The sequence below is a fragment of the Heptranchias perlo genome, chromosome 11 (genome assembly GCF_035084215.1).
Source record: "Heptranchias perlo isolate sHepPer1 chromosome 11, sHepPer1.hap1, whole genome shotgun sequence".
Taxonomy (NCBI): domain Eukaryota; kingdom Metazoa; phylum Chordata; class Chondrichthyes; order Hexanchiformes; family Hexanchidae; genus Heptranchias; species Heptranchias perlo.
Window position 1 is genome coordinate 22741232 of NC_090335.1, and position 25853 is coordinate 22767084.

General features: G+C 43.1%; 1 protein-coding gene across 1 annotated transcript in view; it reads right to left on the reverse strand.

Moving 5' to 3' along the window:
- map3k15 (mitogen-activated protein kinase kinase kinase 15) overlaps positions 1-17173 on the reverse strand; it is a 160093-nt gene extending 142920 nt beyond the window's left edge. The window contains exon 1 of the mRNA XM_067992682.1: positions 16662-17173. Within this exon, the coding sequence (XP_067848783.1) occupies positions 16662-17019 (358 nt within the window). The 5' untranslated portion in view covers positions 17020-17173. The remainder of the gene's footprint in view (positions 1-16661) is intronic.
- Positions 17174-25853: the final 8680 nt, after the last annotated feature.

Consider the following 25853-nt stretch of genomic DNA (forward strand, 5'->3'; position numbering starts at 1 on the left):
GCTAAAATACAGCCCACTGTCTCTAAAAATCATAGAATCATACAGCACAGAAGGAGGCCATTCATCCCATCGTGCCTGTTCCAGCTCTTTGAAAGAACTATCCAATTAGTTCCACTCCTCTGCTCTTTTCCCATAGCCCTGCAAATTTTTCCTTTTAGGTATATATCCATTCTCTTTTGAAAGCTACTATTGAATCTGTTTCCACTACCCTTTCAGGCAGTGCATTGCAAAATAGACAGATCAGCAAAATGGGCAGATCGTAGCAGATCCACTATAATGTGGATAAGTGTGAGCTAATACATTTCAGGAGGAACAGCAAGAAATGGAAGTATACGCTCAATTCCGGACGAATATCTGATAGTTAAATAGTTAATGTAACACTACCTACCTACAACACACACAGTACAATGCAACAGACATGATGGCAGCTTGTAAGCTACAAACATTAATCAACTTATTTTGCATAATGCATAAATCTCATCTTTCACTAACCTTTGCTCGATACATAATAGTGCACTGCCAAACTATTGGAATTGTACTTTCCCTCTGGAAACAGGCAATGTGTTTGAAATAAGTCTCACCTCTCTGCTAAAGGTCAATTAGCTTCAGGGTGCTGGGGATTTGTCCAATATTAATTAAAGGGGTCAGAGGAAAGGTCAGGGGTGAATAGGTGGAATCTTACAAGTGGGTTAGGTTACTACTTGTGCCATTTCTACAACATATCAGCAAGTGTACATGGAAAATTATTAATAGAACTGAAATAAAATAGACACATCTCATTTTGCAGTGCAATCAATCCTTGTGACAACAAGTGCAGTGCTGGAGACAAATGCAACACCCAATTACCCAAGTCGCCACTTTCTGTACTCACACTGTATATGTGGACTTGATATTGATAGCTTATTTTCAGTGGACTATTTCTGAACTGAGAATCTTTTTTTGACTGCCAAATTTGCACAACCTGTCATGTGATGCACTTTTACACATATGCAGGAGCAGTCTTCTTTTTCCCCCTCACACCCAGTATAGACAATAAAATGGAGGGCCCTTGTGTGTCCCCTGCACCATAGCAACAGCAATCAGCAGGCAATCAAAACACCAAATGATTGGCAAACTGTACAAGGCTCCAGTCTCAAAATACAAAATGGAAAAGAGCAAATATTTGCATATCACAAACGGAAACTACTAAAAATGGAGATTATCCTAGCATTTCAATTAAATTTCGAATAAAGGATATCCTGATAGAAATTGCTGTTAACATCTGGAACAAATATTCTTCACTGATCAGAAGCTATCCAGCACAAGCATACAGAGGTTTTTTATCATTTAACATCGGTTTATATACTGGGGCAGTTGTGCATTTTGCTTAAACATCATTTACAAGTCGGTTAGCATGGTTAGACATACTGGCATGGGAGTGTCACATACTCCAGAATCAAAGTGTTTTTTTGGCAATGGCCCCAAGGAGTAGCATTGGTGCAAAACAGTGATCCTTCACAAGAGCAGTATAGTCATGGTTTAAATGGAGCCTAAATCTGGAGTCAGGACTATGGGATCCAATGGCCAACACCACCAAAACCTCTAGGGTTGACCTAATTCATTTTGCAGAGTGAGTTCCCAACATGGATTCAATGGGAATTGCCTGAATCCCCTGTTCTCTTGCAGCTATTTTAAAAGCTGCAGCAACCATTTAAAGGGAAGATGGGCACTTAAAAAGTGAACACGATGCATGGCAAAGCATTTCTGGCTGTCAAAATAATCAGGATGGCAAAATCCCTCCGGCGGTAAGGCGGGAAAAAGAGTTTCTGGCCAAGGAATGGACCGACGCAGGAAATAAGCCCTTGTTTGATGTAACTACTGCATGAGGTGGGTGCAAGGAAGGTTGCCATATTTGGCTCTCCAGGACACCCTCCACAGAGGAGAGCTGTGCCATGTCTGGCAGGATGTGGCAGGCAGGATCAATGTTATATACACTGCTACAGGGCATGCGAATAGATGCAGAATCAGATGGCAGATCTTAAGGAAGCTGCCAAGGTAAGATTATCCAAGAATGCCATCTACCAAGTAGATGGCCTGAGTATGCATACCACAAAGCATTGCCTATCAAGTTGTTCCAAATTTACTGCTGCCCGCAACATGGGGTAAATTTTAACCCTCAAAAACAGGTGAGTTGGAGATGGGTGGAAGGTTAAAATAACAGATTTTTGGAGCGGAACCGCATCCCAGCTCCGACTCGCCCAATTCTGGGTTTAACCCAGGCAGGTTTGTCTGCGTGTGCGCAGCAGACAGCAGGAAGACCCGCTCCCACTTAAAGCCGGCAGGCCGATACTTAAAAGGGCAATGTACCTCATTGAGATACTTGAAGTACTTAATATTCTGGAACATTAAAATTAATTTAACCTTACCTGTTCGGGTTTCCCATTACTTCCGATTCACGTCAGGTGAAAGCAGGCAGGAAAGGCCGGATCCATGAGGTGAGTGCATTTATTGCACTGCTTGTGGGCCCAGAGGAGCAGGAGTGCTTCATCCAGGCCCAACAAGCTCACCTGGCCGACAGGACCACCGCAATCAGGTGACCCCCCAACAATGGAGGACCCCTCCCCTTCCGATGCTGCCCCCCAAGATGCTGGACCCCCCCCCCCCCCGATCCCCGCTGCCGGCTGGCCCCCCCTGCCCGACGTGGTTCACGTTCCCCCCCGCCCTCCGATTTTTTCAAAGCCTGATGATCTCTCCCTCCCACCCACCCTACTCCCTGATTCGTGGCTCCTTTCACCGCCTACAGGCAGACAGCCTGTCAATCTGGTTGCCTGGCGCGTGGGAAACCCGGAAGCTCAAATACTTACCTTCAATTGAGTTGTGATCGCAGATTGTGGTGCACTCAATTCACTTCCGGGTTCCCCACGCGATTATCTGCAGATGCGTGGGGTATCCAGCTTGGAGTAAAAATTATGCCCCACGTCTCTTTCATGATGATCATAAATGCCCACACTCCAACATGGCACACATTCTAGCTGCAACTTACAACTGAATCCTTTTGTACACATACATCTTAAAAGATTTCATACAGCAACTCATTGTAATACAAACTAACTATAATTACTGACACATAAGATGGGCTGAAGGTTAAGCACATGTCTATCTCTACATGCACTCCCCCTACTTTTGTTAGGTAAGCACATTTCTATTAGATAAGAATATCAAGGAATATGGAGCATAGGCAGGTAAATGGAGTTGAGCTACAGATCATCCATTGACTGATAAAATGGCGGAACAGGCTCGAGGGGTTGACTGGCCTACTCCTGTTCCTATATTCCTGTGTAATTACAATATCACAAGGCTACTTTCCTGCTGGCAGGACAAGATGATACACAATACTAGGGAAAGAGACCTGAAATGGAGAAAGAGCCAGAAATGAGAAGTCCTTGATTCTCTTGGAGTAGACCACCTTCGTCAGCTTTACCTTTTAAGAGCATTGAGTGCGTAGGAGAAAGTCAAACCTGGGGCCTCGCCCAAACTTAAGGTTATTAGCATCTTCTTATTGGGGGCAATTTTCAATTTTGATGGGGGCGAAAAGTAGGCATTAACGGATCAGCCGCTCATTATACACCCCACCTGATTTTCAGTTCCAAAGGAAATCGCATGGGGTGTAAAACGGGCAACCAATCCACCACAGCCCATTTTTCACCCACCCCAAAACCAAAAATTACCCCTATTGTGTCTTGACTCCTTTTCATGTACTCACACACAGGTGTACATAAAACCACAAATCCATCATGGACATTGGCCCAGATTTTCCCGTGAAGACTTCCTGTTTGTTATTTGCAGTGAAATTGTAAATGAATTTTAAAAGAATAGGTTTACAATTCCACTAGGAATACTGAACAGAGGGATTTTGCATTTATGAAGCTGCGATACAGAGCAACCAGAGGATTTCCTATCCCACACTTTGACAAGGTTGAAGTATGTTGATAGGAATTAAACAAGGACTGAGTTTTTGACAATTTTAACTTTGAAATGTTTAACTTCCTTGGAGTAACATTTCTGTATCAACTGTCCAATCCTAGGTTTTTTTAAAATTTATGCGTAGCTAATTGCTTTAATGTAATTCATCCCTTTCAGTATCTTCCTTATTTTCTTCTGACACACAGTGTAGCTCATAAGTAATGAAAATTAAAGTTCAGATGGGAGGGTGAACTTGTCGTGATGTATTTTAAGGTTTAAAACGTTTGGACAGGGGCACAAAGGTTTCATGTGTCATAGCTGCAAGTGACTGTCTCACTTTCTCAGGAACTCTTTTGCAACTATTGATGTTTTTTGCCATTCTTATCAAATGATTTACAACATAGTTAGTGAAGGGTAATAGTTCCAACTTCTTGTAAAAGGAAATAGCTTTTTCTTAGAAAGGGAAGCAACGGTAACTTTGAAGCGAGAAGTGCTTATGACCCTGGGAAAGGAAATGGTCGTGACCTTGAGAGAGGGTGTCTGTGCCTTTGGGAAAGGAAGGTACACAGCCCTTGGAGCCCTGAAAACTGAAGAGCTCATTTCACCACAGTGGATAAACAGGGAGGGTGTCCTTGAACAGGGCAGAGGCCCTGGCCTTGGAGTGGAAAGTATTCAAAAAAGTCTTTGGTACGATACAAAAACAGCACATACCCTAAAAGGCATGGGGTCCACTTGTGTAGTTAAGCAATCATGGTCAACAAGTGAAGCAAGGGGCAGTATTAAGCTAAAAGAAAAGGCTTACACAAATGCAAGGAAAAGTAGAAATCCAGTTGACTGGGGGAAGCTATAAAAAAACAACAAAGGGATACAAAGAAAGTAATAAGAGTTACAGAAAAGAATATAAAAAACAACTTGGAAGTGATAACAAAGCAAACAGCAAAACATTTTATAAATATATTAAGAGAAAGAGGGTGGGAAAGGATAATGTGGGCCCATTAAAGATGTAGGTGGGACTATAATAGATAATAAGAAAATGGCAAACTTGTTAAATGAGTACTTTGTATCCATTTTCACAGTGGAGAAAGAGGACAAAGTATCAATGGTACAAGGGAACCTAAAAAAAAGTCAAGAGAGGGATTTAGTGGATTTAATATAAATAAAAAATGGTAATAGAGAAATAATAGGATTTAAGATAGACAAATCTCCAGGACCTGATGGTTTTCACCTGGGGTATTAAAAGAAATAGGTAAGGAAATTGCAGATGCACCAGCGACAGAACGACTGAGCACCTGGACAAATATTAGCTGATCAAAGAGTCAGCATGGGTATGTGAAGAGTAAGTCATGTCTGAATAATCTCATTGAATTTATTGTGGAGGTCACGAGCATGGTGGATAGGGAAATAACTATATATGTTGTCTATATGGACTTCCAGAAGACGTGGTAAGGTTCCGCACAAGAGATTATTAGCAAAAACAAAAATGCACTGAATTGGAGGTAACCTTGTGATGTGGGTCGGTAATTGGTTGGGGGGAAGGAGACAAAGAGTAGAAATAAAGGGTTCATTCTCTAATTGGCGGGATATGACAAGAGGCAGTCCCAAAAGATTGTACTGGAGCCTCAGCTTTTCACCATATATATCAATAAATTGGATGAAGGACAGAGAGTTGTATATCCAAGATGGCAATAAGTTAGGAGGTACAGTAAGTTGTGTAGATGGGAGCAGGAAGTTACACACATAATAGACTGACTAAGTGAGTGGGCAAAACTATGGCAGAGGGAGTTCAAAGTGGGAAAGTGTGTGTCATCCTTTTTGGATCTGATAAAGATAAATCAGAATATTTTCTTAATGACGAGAGTCTAGGACCTGTGGAGCAGCAAAGGGATTTAGGTGTCCATGTAAACAAATCACTAAAAGCTAGTGCGCAGGTACAAAAAGTAATCAAAAAGTTAATGTTGGCCTTTATCTCAAGGTCGTTGGAATACAAAAGTGTGGAAGCTATGCTTCATTTGTACAGAGCCTTGGTCAGACCCCATCTGCAGTACAGTATTCAGTTTCAGAAACATAAAAACATAAGAAATAGGAGCAGGGGTAGGCCATACGGTCCCTCGAGCCTGCTCTGCCATTCAATAAGATCATGGCTGATCTTTGACCTCAACTCCACTTTCCCGCCCAATCCCCATATCCCTTGATTCCCTTAGAATCCAAAAATCTATCGATCTCAGCCTTGAATATAGCCCTGTAGGATAGAGAATTCCAAAGATTTACAAACCTCTGAGTGAGGAAATTTCTCCTCATCTCAGTCCGAAATGGCCGACCCCTTATCCTGAGACTATGCCCCCTAGTTCTAAACTCTCCAGAGAAAACAGCCTCTCAGCATCTACCCTGTCAAGCCCTCTCAAAATCTTATATGTTTCAATGAGATCACCTCTTATTCTTCTAAACTCCAGAGAGTACTGACCCATTCTACTCAATGGGCACTGCACCTCAGGAAATATCTACTGGCCTTGCAGGTTGTGCAGTGCAGATTCACCAGGATGATACCATTGCTTAAAGTTTTAAATTATAAGGACAAGTTGCATAAATTTGGCTTATATTCCCTTGAGTTTAGAAGGGTGAGGGGTGATCTAATTGAGATATTTAATATGATAAAGGAATTTGATAGGGTAGGTACAGAGAAACTATTTCCTCCGGTGGGGGAATCCAGAACTAGGACTCATAATCTTAAAATCAGAGCTAGGCCATTTAGGAGTGAAATCAGGAAGCACTTTTTCACAGAAAGGGTAGTGGAAATATGAAAGGCTATAGTTGCTGGGTCAATTGAAATTTTCAAGACTGAGATCAAGAAATTTTTGTCTTTTAAGGGTATCAAGAGATATAGAGCAAAGGTGGGTAAATGGAGATGAGGTACAGATCAGCTATGATCTAACTGAACAGGCTCGAGGGGTTGAGTGGCCTACTCTTGTCCCTGTGTTCTATAATCATAGCCTTTGGGGCAAGCCTGAATTTCAGGATTGTATCTAAAGACATTTACAGAACATAAGAACAAAAGATATGGGAGTTATCACATTCACTTTCAATCCTCTCTGACATATTTACAGAGGTAGCTTCCAAGGGGGAGGTCATTATCATAGAATCATAGAATCATAAAATCATAGAAAGGTTACAGCAGGGAAGGAGGCCATTCAGCCCATCGAGTCCGCGCCAGCTCAATGCAAGAGCAATCCAGCTAGCCCCACTCCCCTGCCCTTTCCCCATAGCCCTGTAATTCTTTTCCTTTCAAGTACTTATCCAGTTCCCTTTTGAAGGCCATGATTGAATCTGCTTCCACCACCCCCTCGGGCAGTGCATTCCAGATCCTAACCACTCACTGTGTAAAAAGGTTTTTCCTCATGTCACCTTTGGTTCTTTTGCCAATCACCTTAAACCTATATCCTTTGGTTCTTGACCCTTCTGCCAATAGGAATAGTTTCTCTCTAACTACTCTGTTCAGACCCTTCATGATTTTGAATACCTCTATCAAATCTCCTCTCAACCTTCTCTGCTCTAAGGAGAACAACTCCAGTTTCTCCAGTCTATGCACGTAACTGAAGTCACTCATCCCTGGATTCATTCTAGTAAATCTCTTCTGCACCCTCTCTAAGGCCTTCACATCTTTCCTGAAGTGCAATGTCCAGAACTGGACACAATACTCCAGTTATGGCCGAACCAATGTTTTATAAAGGTTCATCATGACTTCCATACTTTTGTACTCTATGCCTCCATTTAGAAAGCCCAGGATCCCGTTTGCTTTTTTAATCGCTTTCTCAACCTGACCTGCCACCTTCAACGAATTGTGCATATATACCCTCAGATCTCTCTGTTCCTTTACCCCTTTTAGAGTTGTGCCCTCTAGTTTATATTGCCTCTCCTCATACTTTCAACCGAAATGTATCACTTCGCATTTTTCTGCGTTAAATTTCATCTGCCACGTGTCTCCCCATGCCACCAGCCTGTCTATATCCTCTTGAAGTCTATCACTATCCTCCTCACTGTTTACTACCCTTCCAAGTTTTGTGTCATCTACAAATTTTGAAATTGTGCCTTGTACACCCAAGTCCAAGTCATTAATATATATCAAGAAAAGCAGTGGTCCTAGTACCGAACCCTGGGGAACACCAATCTGATCATTAGATAGTGATCAGGCATTGGAACCCTGGCTGCTTTTTCCCCTCTTTTTTAACTGAAGCTAATTGCATGCCTGCTGCTACCCTGGGTGGGATCAACTTTTTCAAAATAGAATAAGAGGTCCTGAGAATTAGTGGGACTTTTGTAGATACAATTAGGCCGCACAAAACATTTGGGTTCCTACCCACACATCCTGATCACTATGTAGTGATCCCTGTTATGTGTGAAACTCCTTGTGTGTAGATGGTATTAGGTTCAGCTATGATACTCCTCATGACCTTATCCAGAAGAACAAAGTAAAGGCAATAGCTATTAGGTAATATATTGATTAGAATGCTTAGCAGATAGGGGTAGTAACAATATTTTCTGAAACTACCACAGAAACTTAGTTAGATTTTTTTATAAAGTCACTTGATCAAACAAAAAAAGTATCCAAAACACTGTCATCTCAGTCACTAGTTAAAAGCATTTAAACTTGTAGCTCAATAACAGTATGATACTAAGCCATATAGACCAAGAGGATTTCAGGTTCTGGTCATTGGTCTGTGTTAATGTCTGCTTTGTGTCTCGGCAACCAAACTGGACACAGTAGTTATGGTGCAGTCTGAGCGGAGCAGTGTGCGGTTTGATCGTGACTTTTTCTGACTTAACTCTTAATGGTTATGTAGTTCAACACTCTATTGGGTTTGTTGATTGCTGCTCTGCATTGGTCGGACATCGAGTGTGCTAAAGCTCTTGGATCTCTTTCAACTTCATCATTGGCTATTTTAACATCATTCATGGAGTGCATGCTTCTTATGTGCAACACTTGTCAGTATTAAATTTCATCTGTCATTGTTCTGCTCACATATGTATTTTACACAATTCTTTCAGTAATTGTTGAGCTGACTCCTTCAATTCCACTGCCTCTCCTAATTTGGTATCATCTACAAATTTAAGTGGCACATTACTTTATGAGTTTTGTAAGTTGGCAAGTATGTGAAAATCAGCGTATGCACACCGAGTGCGTAGACATGCACACACACACACACACACACACACACAGTCTGAGATCAGTTTGCTCTTTTGCCTTGTGCAATACATTCTTTAGATTACATCTGTAGCCAGTTCACTGTCATAGGCCATTTGCTTTGACATCTGAACAACATATGAAGAAGACATCAAACAGACACAATCAATGTGTACTGATAATCGATGAGATGGGGGTGAAATATTGGGAAAGAAGTGAAGCAGAATGCAAAAAAAACTTAAGAAACAACAACAAAAGAGATAGACCAGGAAAGCTTTCAATGCTTGTTCTGCATTTGTACCTAAAGAAAAAAATTGATAAAAACTCTTTGATGATGCAATGTAAGAGGAACCAGCAGGCAGCAGCTAGCCTCCACAGTGCAATTTTTCTAATGTATAAACCACCAAGAGCTATAATGAACCATGCAAACAAATTGAAGATAAGAAAACAGATCCCTAATTGTAGGAAACAATGCAAAGGTTATCTGCAGCCATTGGTCTCTTGGTGCATATCAGCCACTTCAAAACCCATTAAACAGATTTTATTGAATCTCTCTACGCTCCAGTTAGCAACTGAGGAACAGAGACCCTACAAAGTTAAAGGCTTTCAGCCACAATCCTGTCCTTTATTTCCATCATTCCCATATCACTCTAACATGATCTGTCCCAGCAGCTCTTGTGCTTCCAGTATACTTGGACCGGAAAATTCCTCGGAAAAACTGGCTTAATTTTGCTTGAAGTGCGGGCATTCTGACCAATGCATTAGTCACTTGTTTGATACATGTGTGGGCAGCATGATGGCTGATGTTGTATGTGAACCCTATGCTGGTCTAGATAGAGGCAAGAAAAGTTGAGGGCAGCATTGGCCTTGACTATCAAGGTCCATGGCATTCCTGCGTTGCAGGATAGCTGCAGGTGTCCTTGCAGCATATGGCATTCCCCACTTGATAGAATCTGCACAATTGGTCCAAGTCTCTCTGAAGATGATCTTTTTACTTCCTAGCTGTTCTCACAGACAAACTCGCATGTTTTGTGAGGAAATTATCCTTCGCCACCTCAGGGAATTTTGTATTTTCATCCTTCTCTTTTGGGTTTCCCTCATCTATTTTCCTTGATGTTGAAATCCCCATGATTAGCACATTAGTATGACTTGCAGCCCTCTTTATCTGCCAGAACAGCTCTGTCTGTCTGCTCACCTTGTGCTGGTGGTCTATAGCAGTTTATTAATGAATAATTTGCTGCCTTTATCATATTCTCAACTATACAGACTCGACTATTCCAATGCTCTCCTGTCCAGCCTCCAACTGTGCACCCTCCGTAAACTTAAACTCATCCAAAACTCTGCTGCCCGTATCCTAACTCGCATCAAGTCCCGTTCACCCATCACCCCTGTGCTCGCTGACCTACATTGGCTCCTGGTCCGGCAACATCTCGATTTTAAAATTCTCATCCTTGTTTTCAAATCCCTCCATGGCCTCGTCCCTCCCTATCTCTGTAACCTTCTCCAGCCCTACAATCCTCCGCGATCTCTGCGCTTCTCCAATTCTTGCTTCTTGCGCATCCCCGGTTTTCATTGCTCCACCATTGGAGGCCGTGCCTTCAGCTGCCCAGGCCCTAAGCTCTGGAATTCCCGCCCTAAACATCTCCGTCTCTCTACCTCTCTCTCCTCCATTAAGACTCTCCTTTAAAACTACCTCTTTGACCAAGCTTTTGGTCACCTGTCCTAATATCTCTTTAAGTGGCTCGGTGTCAAATTTTGTTTGATAATCGCTCCTGTGTAGCACCTTGAGACGTCTTACGACGTTAAAGGAGCTGGATAAAGGCAAGTTATTGTTGTTATTCTTTTGACATTTTCTTCTACTTCTGTGACATCCATCCTTTCTATAGCTGCTTTTCATTCCTTATCAATAATGCAACCTGCACACTCTTGGCCATCCTTTGCATCAGCCATGTTGATATCAATAATATCCATATCCTCACTGGTTGCATATACCTCTAACTCCACTAACTGATATCTAATACTCCTTGCACTTGTCTCAAAACATATTCCCTTATCCCTCAAAAAATTCCCTGTCTTAGTTGATCTTTCTACTATGGATGTCATTAACTTCCTTTATTTATGCTTGGTTATCCATACCTCCTGCCTTACTAGTTTAAATCCTCCCCACTGTCCTATTTAGCCCACCAATTTTTACCATAATGGAGCAGAATTCACTCCTGAAATAATGGTGAGCTCAACAACGCTCTCCGTTGTTAGTGCTGAAATGGAGAAGTAAGTTCCGGCGTTTGCACATGCTCAGTGAAACGCGGAAATCCGGAACTTGCTCCCAGTGGTTCGTCGGCGACATGACAGCTTCTAATTAAATGGTCATCGCACGCTGCAATCAGAGAAATCGCTGAAAAAGAACAACCAGGTGCCAGGTCTAATCCCACCTTCCAGCACCCGGTCCGTAGCCCTGCAGCTTACAGCAATTTAGGTGCAGGTCTAGGTACTTTTTAAAAGAGTTGAGGGTCCCTGCCTCTACCACCAATTCGGGCAGCGAATTCCATACACCCACCACCTCTGGGTAAAAAAGATTTTACTCATGTCCCCTCTAATCCTTCCGCCAATCATCTGCCCAGCTGGCAAGTAACTAATTACGCCATCAAACAGGTACACTTAAAAATACAGGTCTAAACTAAGTCTTAACACCGTGGTAAGTCTTAATGACTGCCAAACAACTAAAAATTAACTTTCAAAAATGTGGAGTCTCATTACTTCCTATTTTAATAGTTTTTGGTCGTTAAAAAGATTTTTTTTGAAAATTAAAAAAATGTTTTCTTACTTTTCCTTGTCTCTTTTAGAACCATAGAAAAGATACAGCAGAGAAGGGGGTCATTCAGCCCATCGTGTCCGCGCCGGCTCGAAGAACAACCAGGTGCCCGATCTAATCCCACCTTTCAGCACCCGGTCCGTAGCCCTGCAGTTTACAGCACGTTAGATGCAGGTCCAGGTACTTTTTAAAAGAGTTGAGGGTCCCTGCCTCTACCACCAATTCGGGCAGCGAATTCCATACACCCACCACCCTCTGGATAAAAAAGTTTTTCCTCATGTCCCCTCTAATCCTTCCGCCAATCATCTTAAATCTATGTCCTCTAGTTCTTGCACTCTCTGCTAGGGGAAACAGGTACTTCCTGTCTACTCTATCTGGGCCCCTCATAATTTTGTACACCTCAATCAAGTCTCCCCTCAGCCTCCTCTGCTCCAAGGAAAACAACCCCAGCCTATCCAATCTCTCCTCCTAGCTGCAATTTTCAAGCCCTGACAACATTCCTGTAAATCTTCTCTGCACTCTCTCCAGAGCAATTACGTCCTTCTTTTAATGTGGTGACCAGAACTGCGCACAATACTCCAGCTGTGGCCTTACCAGCGTTTTATACATTTCCATCATTACGTCCCTGCTTTTGTATTCTATACCTCGACTAATAATGGAGAGCATTCCATATGCCTTCTTCACAACCTTATCTACCTGTACTGCCACCTTCAGGGACCTGTGCACATGCACTCCAAGGTCTCTCACTTCCTCTACCCCTCTCAATATATTCCCGTTTACTGCGTATTCCCTTTTACTGTTTGCCCTCCCTAAGTGCATTACCTCACACTTCTCCGGGTTGAACTTCATTTGCCACTTTTCCGCCCATTCCACCAACCCATTGATATCTTCTTGGAGTCTACAGCTATCCTCTTCACTATCAACTACACGGCCAATTTTGATGTTGTCTGCAAATTTGCCAATCATGCCCCCTACATTCAAGTCCAAATCATTAATATATACCACAAACAGCAAGGGACCCAACACTGAGCCCTGTGGCACACCACTGGAAATGGATTTCCATTCACAAAGACATCCGTCGACTTTTACCCTTTGTTTCCTGTTACTAGGCCAATTTTGGATCCAATTCGTCACATTTCCCTGTATCCCATGGGCTTTTACCTTTCTGACCAGTCTGCCATGTGGGACCTTGTCAAATTCCTTACTAAAATCCATGTAGACAACATCCACTGCACTACCCTCATCAATCCTCCTTGTCACTTCCCCAAAGAATTCAATCAGATTTGTAAGGCATGACCTTCCCTGAATAAATCCATGCTGACTATCCCTGATTAAACCATGCCTTTCCAAGTGACAGTTTATCCTATCTCTCAGTATTGATTCTAATATTTAATTAGAATTTTTATTTAATTTAATTATTTCTTACCCTCTTTTTTTTTGCTGTCTACAACTGTTTTTACATTGAATTTAATGTTGTACCTTTCACTTCCTGGTTTAATGCTCCAAGCCTGCAGAGACAGTGAATGCAGCTGTTAAAAATGCTGCGATCTGATTGGTTGAGGGGAGAGCTCCATCCTCTCACTTCTCCCAGGGTCCTAGCTTCGCTTGAATTGACCCTGGGCTCTGTCCTTTTACTATTAGAGGAAGTGGCCAACGATGGATTAGAGGAGAATTGAGGAGAAATGTTTTCACCCAGAGGTTGGTGGGGGTCTGGAACTCACTGCCTGAAAGGGTGATAGAGGCAGAAACCCTCATTACATTTAAAGAGAACTTGGACATGCACATGTAGTGCCATGACCTACAAGGCTACGGATCAAGAGCTGGAAAGTGGGATTAGGCTGGATAGCTCTTTTTCAGCCGGCATAGACACGATGGGCCGAATGACCTCCTTCAATGTCATAAATTTCTATGATTCTATAAAAAGATCGCGGTAAGTTCGTGGAGTAGTATAAACCTTTGGAGCGGCAGGGTGTGTTGGTGTGCCACTCCGAGCAATTTCTACCCCAATAAGTAAAGTAAGATACATTTTCTCTGACAATAAGTTAATGCAAAATACATCTGGTTTTCACAGAGAACACTAAGCTCAGTGTTCAGCTGAAGTGTGATATACACAAACAGATATTGAATTCTGTGCACTTGTTGTTCAATGTACATCTAAAGAAAATATGGCAACATATATTTGTTAGCTTCCAAAAATATCTTCAAATTTGCCACTCAACAGGAACCCTTCATTTTGGGGCTCCTTCCTTCCAAAGTCATTCCAGTAGCATCAGTTGTGGGAAGGGGGCCTGTAAACCAAACCAGCACCATTCTCTTCAGTGGGAGCTAGCACTTGCGACTGGGCTGGGAACTACGCGTGGCCTACAAGCCCATCTGAAGCAGTCTGGAAGCATATCTGGACCAGTCTAGAGGCCAATCTGCAGTAGCATGGGAGCTGATGGCCAGAAAATTTGGAGGGGGGGGGGTTCAGAGTTTCCAATAAGTACTCCCAATGGGAGAAGCTCTACATCCAGATGCTGAAGGTGAAAACCTAGACCTATATCACTATTTTGTCTGATTTATTTTACTTCTGTGTAAAGCTAAGCCTTGCCATAAATTTGACAAGTAATCTTAGCCTGAACTATGTGTCTGTCAGCATGTGGAGAATTCAAGAGTGTATGGTGGACAAACCATACTATTGCTGGTGTGCGTTCCAGCAATGCAGGGGTGCATTGTTAACCATTAGGAGTGCCAGTCCCAGTCACTTGATGCATAAGGTTGGTATTCAATTGATAGAAGGTGCAAGATTGCCTATGGAAATTGCCTTTTGCAGTGAGTACAAAGAAAAATATGCTGTGATGGCTTCAGGTGCTAGGAATTGCAATATTTGTCTGTCAGTCACTAGCAGTAAAATATGATGGTGTTAATACCCAGCTTTCTTAGTAAACACTTTGTTGTTGCTGTTTTTCACCCTCTCCCAAGTATGGTCCCTCTAACCTTGTATCCCACACACTCTTCTTGAATGTGAAATTTTAACAGGTTGAAGAGACTAGTCCAAACATCAGTAGCTCTCTCTCTTATTGTCACTGATGCTTCACGGTTGAACACATTTCTGCCGCTAGTCTGTTGCATAAACAAAATTCAGCTACATTGCACAGCATTGAAAGGTGTCAGCCTTGGCTCAAAGGTAACACTCTTACCTCTAAGTCAGAAGGTTGTGAGATCACAGGCCCACTCATGGACTAGAATACATAATCTCAATTGACCTCTATTGCAGTACTGAAGAACTTTCATAATGTTGTCTTTCAGATGAGATGTTAAACTGAGGCCCCATTTGCCCTCTCACGTGGATAGAAAAGATCCCATGGTACTATTTGAAGAAGAGCAGGGAAGTTCACCCAGTGTCCTGGCCAACATTTAAAATGCAACCAAAGCAGATTATCTAGGCGTTATCTCATTGCAACTTGTGGGACCTTGCTCTGTGCATATTGGCTGCTATGTTTTCCTACATTACAATAGTAATATACTTAGAAGTACTTCATTGACCATGGAGCACTTTGGGACCTCCTGAGGTTGTGAAAGGTACTGTATAAATGTAAGTTCTTTTCTTTAGATTATGCATTCAGCACTTCAAGGACAATTCAATGTAAGGCTAATAAATGTGTTTTTATTCAACACCTGTCCTACTTCACAAAATCTTTTGAAGTGCACTCACTGTTGTTAGAAAGACAAACCTGGCAGCCAATTGTCAAAGGACGCACCTCTCAGTACTGCACTAAAGTGTGAGTCTAGATAGATACTTGAGTCTGTAGTGGGGCTTGAACCTACAACCTTCTGATTCAGAGAGCAGAATGCTATAAAACAGCAAAGACCTCCTAGAATCGGGGCAATCGTACTTGCTTCACTATTTCATACTGCAGCTTTGGACATTGCACTGATGGCTATTTATTAAAAGGGTTAATAACAGCTACTTTATTTAAAAACGCAATGCATTTATAATGGTGGTTTTTCAGTGAAAAGACTAATAACAAATACTATTTTAAAGTAATGCACTGTCTCCGATGGTTTTTCAGTGGAAAGGTTGATAACTACTTTTTAAAAGTTATATACTTGCACCGATGGCTGTTAAATTTTAAAGTTATATACTTGCACCGATGGCTGTTAAATTTTAAAGTTATATACTTGCACCGGTGGCTGTTAAGTTTTTTAAAGTTTTACACTTGCACCGATGGCTGTTAATTGTTTTAAAGTTATATACTTGCACCGATGGCTGTTAATTGTTTTAAAGTTATATACTTGCACCGATGGCTGTTAATTGTTTTAAAGATGTGGAGATGCCGGTGATGGACTGGGGTTGACAATTGTAAACAATTTTACAACACCAAGTTATAGTCCAGCAATTTTATTTTAAATTCACAAGCTTTCGGAGATTTTCTCCTTCCTCAGGCAAATGTTTCAAGAGCTCCTTGAAGCCTACGCATTTATACATGCGTAGGCTTCAAGGAGCTCTTGAAACATTTGCCTGAGGAAGGAGAAAATCTCCGAAAGCTTGTGAATTTAAAATAAAATTGCTGGACTATAACTTGGTGTTGTAAAATTGTTTACAATTGTTTTAAAGTTATATACTTGCACCGATGGCTGTTAATTGTTTTAAAGTTATATACTTGCACCGATGGCTGTTAATTGTTTTAAAGTTATATACTTGCACCGATGGCTATTTATTTTTTAAAGTAATGCACTGTTTCCACTAACCGGCATTGTAAAAGGAGTCGAGGACCGGGGTTTCCCCGAAGTCGAGCTTGCCGAAAGGCAGGGTGAGCAGATCGGTGTCCTGGCTCCGGCAGGCTCGCCTCAGGCACTGCAGCGCCCCCCACTCGGTGCTGTGCGGCTTGGCCGTCTCGTTGAGCACACAGACCGCCCGCAGGGAGCGCGACCGGGGCACGGCCGAAAACACCGTGCACTCCTCCGAGCCGCTGCCGGCCCCGGCCCCGGCTCCGGCCACCTGCCGCTGGCCGGGCACAGCCCCTCCTCTGCTGCCAGCCTGATCCCCGCAGAGTGACCCCTGGCCGATCTCAGCACGCAGAGAGCGGGACGAGTAGCTCTTGTTCATCCTTCCTGAGGAGCAAAGAACAAACTTTCCGGCGCTTGTCACTTGTTGTGGACAGATCGGTGCTTTCCGGGTTAAATTGGGCACAGAGCGACCTCTTGCTCATCTAAGTCAGGGTGTCTGCTCTCACATTGTGTGTTGCTGCCGATCAAGGCAGGATGGCTCAGCTGTCAGTGCCACTGAAAATACAGAATGCAGCATCCCCTGGCACCAGAGCGATCACCGTCCGAACGGCCAGCTCTCGGTTACATAGAATTACTTAAGAATTTACAGCACAGAAACAGACCATTCGGCCCAACTGATCTTTGCTGGTGTTTATGCTCCAGCAGCCTCCTCCCACCCTACTTCATCTAACCCCGTCAACATATCCTTTTATTCCTTTCTCCCTCATGTGTTTACCTAGCTTCCCTTTAAATGCATCCACGCTAGAGGGAGAGTTAAAGGTTCCACCAACACTACCAAACCTGATGCCATCAGCTCATTGTTTTTATTGTAAGAATAAACCATTTTAATCCATTTGCAATCTGCCTTTCGGTGTTTTTTTCCCCCTCTCTCTCCCTGAAATGTCACTGTTGGCAATGGTGTCACCCTGGCAGATAGCGCGCCATGCGTTGGTAAACTACAAACACATTCGAGGGGTAAAAGTGAGACTGAATGGTCCCATACGCCGTTTCCACCAGTCGTTTTACATTTCAATACCAGTCCTCAGAGTGTCGGTTAGTGCAGGTAAAAAAGGTTCTTAGGAACAGTGAGACATGGGGATCAGCTGAGCTGGGTGGAGTCAACTGGAACGCCTGCGTTTGTGCTGGATCATTTGCAATGTGTTCATAGCGAAATGGTGGCTTGCATAAGATGGTCAGTACCTTATATGTGCCATGTATGGGTAAGAGTGGCCAGATTTAACAATCAACCTCTAGCTGGGGTATATTTCTCACTGCAGATCACATGGCCTGCTTGCTATCTTCTCTCTGGCCCAAAAGGCATAAAATCATGTAGACTACTACTACTTGGTCAGATTAGGGTTCCTATGTAATCTCAGATCATCCATGGATTCAGATTGCCTCCAAGACTAAAGACCACGGCCTGGAAATTCCTGGGTCCTGCTCCACCAGCGTGTCCGGCAGAGTGGAACTCTCGCCAGCTATTGCCTCAAGCCAGAGACCCCGTCTCAAATCCTGGGGGTGCGATCATTTATATATCTAGAGTGGGCCACAGGCACCTGCAAGGATGCATCACTGGTGCCCGGCCTGGTCTGCCCCAAACCATTCTTTGAAGGTGCAGTGATGCTTTGCTGCTCCGCCTGAAGTCCCCTGAGTTCCCAAGTCTTTGGCTTCCACTACAGCCATTCTACAAAGATTAAGGGTCTTCAGAAAGCCTCATAAAGTCTCATACCAAGTCTCAACTGGTGTTTCTTCCACTGAGGCCTTTCCTGAACATAAAGGAAGGATTTTCCGAGGGAAGCCCGGGTACTCCCTCTGACATATAACATAGAATTACATAGAATGTACAGCACAGAAACAGGCTAGTCGGCCCAACAGGTCCATGCTAGTGTTTATGTTCCACACAAGCCTCCTCCCACCCTTCTTCGTCTAATTGAATCAACATATCCTTCTATTCCTTTTTCCCTCATGTATTTATCTAGCTTCCCCTTAAGTGCATCCACGCTAGTCGCCTCAACTACTCCCTGTGGTAGCAAGTTCCACATTCTAAGCACTCTGGGTAAAAAAGTTTCTCATGAATTCCCTATTAGATTTACTAGTGACTATCTTATATTTATGGCCCCTAGTTCTGGTCTCCCCCACAAGTGGAAACATCATCTCTACATCCACCCTTTCATAATCTATCAGGTCACCCCTCAGTCTTCTCTATTTTTGAGAAAAGATCCCCAGCTTGTTCAGTCTTTCCTGATAAATATAACCTCTCAGTTCTGGTATCATCCTTGTAAACTATTTTCACAGCTCCTCCACTGCCTCTATATACTTTTTTATAATATGGAGACCAGAACTGTTCACAGTGTGGTCTAACCAAGGTTCTATACAAGTTTAACATAACTTTCCTGCTTTTCAATTCTATCCCTCTAGAAATGAACCCCAGTCCTTGGTTTGCTTTTTTTATGGCCTTATTAACCTTCATCACTACTTTTAGTGATGTGTATCTGTACCCCCGATCCCTCTGCTCCTCTACCCCATTTAGACTCTTATTTTCCAGGAGTATGTGGCCTCCTTATTCTTCCTACCAAAATGTACCACCTCACACTTATCCATATTGAAATTAATTTGCCAATTACACACCCATTCTGCAAGTTTATTAATGTCTTCCTGTATTTTGTCGCAGTCCTCCTCAGTATTAACTATACATACCATTTGGTGACGTCCACAAATTTTGAAATTGTACTTCCGATTCCTGAGTCCAAATCATTTATGTAAATGGTGAACAACAGTGGTCCCAGCACCGATCCTTGTGGAACACCACTTCCCACCTTTTGCCAGTCTGAGTAACTACGTTTAACCCCTACTCTCTGTTTGCTGTTTTGTAGCCAGCTTGCTATCCATTCTGCTACTTGTCCCCTGACTCCACATGCTCTGACCTTAGTCATGAGTCCACTATGTGGTACCTTATCAAAGGTTTTTTGAAAGTCCAAATATATTACATCTACTACATTACCTTTGTCTACCCTTTCTGTTACTTCTTCAAAGAATTCAAGCATGCCTTTCCCTTTTGAAATCTGTGCTGACTATTCCTTATTATATTTTCTACATGTTTTTCTATTACATCTTTGAGTAAGGATTCCATTATCTTTCCTACCACCAATATTAAGCTAATTGGTCTATATTTCCCTGGACTTGTATTATCTCCTTTTTAAAATATAGGAATCACATTAGCTGTCCACGAGTCTTCTGGTATTCCCTTGTCTAATGTATTTTTATATATATGTAATAGCGCCTCTGCTATTTCTTCCCTAACTTCTTTTAATATGTGCGGATGCAATCCATCCAGACCAGGGGTTTTATCCTCTCTAAGTTTAATTATTTTATCAATTATCTCCCCTCTTTCTATCTTAAATGCCTTTATATCTTTTTTGATCTCTTCGTCTAATGTCATGCCTACCATGTTCGTCTCCCTGGAAAAACTGAGGCAAAGTAATTATTTAATATTTCTGCCTTTTCGCTGTTATTACCTGTGAGTTAATCGTGTTTATCCCTTAGTGGTCCTAACCCTATTCTGATTTTTCTTTTGTTATTTATGTGTCTGACGAATACTTTACTATTTCTTTTTGTAGTCCTTGATAATTTAATTTTGTAGTTTCTCTTTGCTTTCCTAATTGTTTTTTTGACTTCTTTTCTAACCTTTTTGTATTCCCTTTTGTCAACCTTTCCTTTTTTGTCTATGTACTTAGTGTATGCCTTTTTCTTTAGTTTCAATTTTGCTCTTATTTCTTTATTCATCCATGGTGTGTCATTATTGGCTAGTTTGTTCTTGCTTTTTAGTGGGATATATTTCCCCTGGACTCTATTGATCACCATTTTAAATATTTCCCACTGCTGTTCTATTTCTTTGTTTGTCAGTAAATTTTTCCAGTTTGTTTTCCCTAGTTCCATTCTCATCCCCTAAAAATAAGCTTTTTTCCAATTTATTACTTTGGTCTTTGTCTTACTTATGTCCTTTTCAATCTTTATCTTAAACCTTATTATGTCGTCATCGCTGTTGCCTAGATGTTCCCCTACACTTACTTTTCTTATCTGTTCTGATTAATTTCCCATTATTAGATCCAGCAGTGCTTCCTCTCTTGCTGGGCTTTTTACATACTGGGTAAGAAAGGAGTCCTGCACACATTGTAAAAACTCCATTCCCTGTCCCCTTTTACTTATCTATACTTGCCAGTTTATTTGGGGGGTAGTTAAAGTCTCCCATGATTATTATTCTATGTCCTTTACTTATTTCACATATTTGCTTACACATTCCTTCCTCCACCTCCTTTCCACTAATGGCGTGGGGTGGAGTCAGGTGGAATATCCACCCACCGCTCACCCCAACTGGACTTTAAAGGGCCGGTCTACCTACAGGTACGGTAGCATAGTAGTTATGTTACTGGACTATTAATCAGGACTCTATGAGTTCACAATCCTACCAGGGCAGCTGGGGAATTTAAATTCAATTAATTAAATAAAGTCTGGAATTTTTAAAAAACTAGTATCAGTAATGGTGGCCATGGAACTACCAGATTGTCCTAAAAACCCATCTGGTTTCACTAATCCCCTTTAGGGAAGGCAATCTGCTGTCCTTACCTGGTCTGGCCTATCTGTGTTTTCCAGACTCACAGCAATGTGGCTGATTCTTAATCGCCCTCTGAAATCCCTAGCAAGCCACTCAGTTGTACAATCTTGCCACAGAAAGTCACAATAAGAATATAAACCGCACCACTAAGCATCGGACACGACAAAGGCAAACCAAGCCCAGTCAATCCTACAAAGTCCTCCTCACTAACATCTGGGGACTTGTGCCAAAATTGGGAGAGCTGTCCCACAGACTAGTCAAGCAACAGCCTGACATAGCCATACTCACAGAATCATACCTTTCAGCCAACATCCCAGACTCTTCCATCGCCATCCCTGGGTATGTCCTGTTCCACTGGCAGGACAGACCCTCCAGAGGTGGTGGAACAGTGGCAAACAGTCAGGAGGGAGTGGCCCTGGAGAGTCCTCAACATTGGCTCCAGACCCCATGAAATTTCATGGCATCAGGTCAAACATGGGCAATGAAACCTCCTGCTGATTACCTCCCTCAGCTGATGAATCAATCCTCCTCCATGTTGAGAAGCACTGAGGGTAGCAAGGGCACAGAATGTACTCTGGGTGGGGGACTTCAATGTCCATCACCGAGAGTGGCTCGGTAGCACCACTACTGGCCGAGCCATGAAGGACATAGCTGCCAGACTGGGCCTCTGGCAGGTGATGAGCGATACAACACGAGGGAAAAACCTACTTGAGCTCATCCTCACCAATCGACCTGTCGCAGATGCACCTGTCCATGACAGTATTGGTAGGAGTGACTGCCGCACAGTCCTTGCGGAGACAAAGTCCTGTCTTCACACTGAGGACACCATCCAATGTGTTGTGTGCCACTGCCACCCTACTAAATGTAATAGATTCAGAACAGATCTAGCAGCTCAAAACTGGGCATCCACGAGGTGCTGTGGGCAATCGAGCAGCAGCAGAATTGTATTCCAGCACAATCTGTAACCTCGTGGCCTGGCATATTCCTCACTCTACCATTACCAACAAGCCAGGGGATCAACCTTGGTTCAAAGAGGAGTGTAGAAGAGCAGCACCAGGCGTACCTAAAAATGAGGTGCCAACCTGGTGAAGCTACAACACAGGACTACATGCATGCTAAACAGCAGAAGCAACATGCTATAGACAGAGCTAAGCAATTCCACAACCAACGGATCAGATCAAAGCTCTGCAGTCCTGCCACATCCAGTCATGAATTGTGGAGGAGGAGGCTCCATGAACATCCCCATCCTCAATGATGGCAGTGTCCAGCATGTGAGTGCAAAAGACAAGGCTGAAGCATTTGCTTCCATCTTCAGCCAGAAGTGCCGAGTGGATGATCCATCTCGGCCTCCTCCCGATATCCCCATCATCACAGAAGCCAGTCTTCAGCCAATTGGATTCACTTCACGTGATATCAAGAAACGGCTGAGTGCACTGGATACAGCAAAGGCTATGGGCCCCGACAACATCCCGGCTGTAGTGCTGAAGACTTGTGCTCCAGAACTAGCCGCACCTCTAGCCAAGCTGTTCCAGAACAGCTGCAACATTGGCATCTACGCGACAATGTAGAAAATTGCCCAGGTGTGTCCAGTCCACAAAAAGCAGGACAAATCCAATCCAGCCAATTACCACCCCATCAGCCTACTCTCAATCATCAGCAAAGTGATGAAAGGTGTCGTCAACAGTGCTATAAAGCAGCACTTACTCACCAATAACCTGCTCACCGATGCTCAGTTTAGGTTCCGCCAGGACCACTCGGCTCCAGACCTCATTACAGTCTTGGTCCAAACATGGACAAAAGAGCTGAATTCCAGAGGTGAAGTGAGAGTGACTACCCTTGACATCAAGGCAGCATTTGACTGAGTGTGGCACCAAGAAACCCTAATAAAATTGAAGTCAATGGGAATCAGGGAGAAAATTCTCCAGTGGCTGGAGTCATACCTAGCACAAAAGAAGATGCGAGTGGTTGTTGGAGGCCAATCATCTCAGCTCCGGACATTGCTGCAGGAGTTCCTCAAAGCAGTGTCCTAGGCCAAACCATCTTCAGCTGCTTCATCAATGACCTTCCCTCCATCATGATATCAGAAATGGGGATGTTCACTGATGATTGCACAGTGTTCAGTTCCATTCGCAATCCCTCAGATAATGAAGCAGTCCATGCCCGCATGCAGCAAGACCTGGACAACATCCAGGCTTGGGTTGATAAGTGGCAAGTAACATTTGCACCAGACAAGTGCCAGGCAATGACCATCTCCAAAAAGAGAGAGTCTAACCACCTCCCCTTGACATTCAATGGCATTATCATTGCCGAATCCCCCACTATCAACATCCTGGGGGTCATCATTGACCAGAAACTTAACTGGACTAGTCACATAAATATTGTGGCCACAGGAGCAGGTCAGAGGCTGGGTATTCTGCAGTGAGTGACTCACCTCTCTGACTCACCAAAGCCTTTCCACAATCTACAAGGCACAAGTCAGGAGTGTGATGGAATACTCTCCACTTGGCTGGATGAGTGCAGCTTCAACAACACTCAAGAAGCTCGACACCATCCAGGACAAAGCAGCCCGCTTGATTGGCACCCCATCCACCACCCTAAACATTCACTCCCTTCACCACCGGCGCACAGTGGCTGCAGTGTGTACCATCCACAGGATGCACTGCAGCAACTCGCCAGGGTTTCTTCGACAGCACCTCCCAAACCCGCAACCTCTCCCACCTAGAAGGACAAGAGCAGCAGGTACATGGGAACAACACCACCTGCACGTTCCCCTCAAAGTCACACACCATCCCGACTTGGAAATATATCGCCGTTCCTTCATCGTCGCTGGGTCAAAATTCTGGAACTCCCTTCCTAACAGCACTGTGGGAGAACCTTCACCACACGGACTGCAGCGGTTCAAGAAGGCGGCTCACCACCACCTTCTCAAGGGCAATTAAGGATGGGCAATAAATGCTGTCCTCGCCAGCGATGCCAACATCCCGTGAACGAATAAAAAAAAATGAGGTGGAATCCTAATAAAGCGAGGTTCCAGCCCACATTCCCAACTTTCCCAGGTAGAAATGGGACTTACAACCTGTCCCAGACCAGGAATATCCGGGCCTATGGGTGAATTTCACAGTAAAGAAAGAGCGAACCTGTATATTGTAACCTGTATATTCTCAAGGCATTCCAAAGTGCTTCATGATTAAGGAATTATGTTTTGACGTGTGATCATTATTGTTATGTGGACAAATATGGTAGCCAATGTGTGCGCAGCGAAGCCCCACAAAAAGCAAATGAATGAATCGCCAGTGCAAATTGGAATGTTAGATGGTTTAAGAAGAGGAATGGAGTATAGATCCAAGAAGGTTATTCTATCCCTCAATCGAGCAATGATCAGGCTCCACTGCACTGTTCTGGATCCATCACTACTGGAAGAATGCAGCTGAGTTGCCATATTGCGGAGAAGAGCTCCTAGAATGATTAGGGAACTAAAGTACAAAACATAAGATGAGAGACTAACAGAACTGGGACTCTTCCCATTATTGAGAACACTGAGGGGGATGTGAGTGAGGCTCATAGATGTAAAGGTTCATTCGGGGCCATTGATTTGGTACAAGATCGCAGAGCAAGAGGACATGAGTGTAACCTGAAAGGGGATGGATTCAGGAGGGATAGAAGAAAACAAATACCTCACTGAGAGGGTGATTGGTTTTTGAGAAAGCTGTTCGAGGGAGGTTGTGGGGGCAAGTAGATTAGTTCTCTTCGAGGTCAAATTGGATAAGTGTCTTGAAGAGAAAAATATTATTGGTAATAACTGCTAAGAATTATAGTTTTTGAGATTGTCTACGTTTCTATAGCTAATGCTATTTTTAGCAATGTTAGTCCCAGGACCTCTGGTGTCAGAACTGTCAATCATTCATTTTCGAAGACATAATAATAGGATTTGTTGCATCAAATGCTATTGAGCAGGTGGTCATATGTCATCTGGATTCTGATTAATTGTTAATGCCACCACCATGTACATTCAATTTGTACCCTGCATCTTGACAAATTTCCAGATCAATCAACCTGGCTTTGTCCTACGGTCAGCTGATCTCCCGACTTTCATTTTGAAATTTAATAAGGAAAGACAGCTTCCATTTAAAGTCTGTCTATTTCAAAAATGAAATAAAATGCAGAAATCTCCCTATTTAGTCACAGTGATGTTGGCGTCCAATAAATCCAAAACAGGAAAATGAGCATAAGCAAAATAATAATAGGATTAAAAACATGAACAGAAAGGACTGAAAGGAGAAAAGGAAAGTGTAATAACCAAAAGAGTGCAGGAGAGAGTGCAAGGAGATATACCAGACTGAATGCAGGAGAGTGAGAACCAGGGGGAGAAGGTGTGAGATAGAGTAAGGGGGGGTGCATAGGAAAGGCCAAAATGGAGAGGGAGAACAGAACAGAGACAGAACTTTAATCCAGACACTATCCCTATTTACTTTCCTCAGCAGTTATCCAACTGTGCCTCCAGAGAGCCTTTGGTGCAGGGAAGGGGGTGAGATGCAGAGCCCCAAGATCTGGAGAGCCTCAGT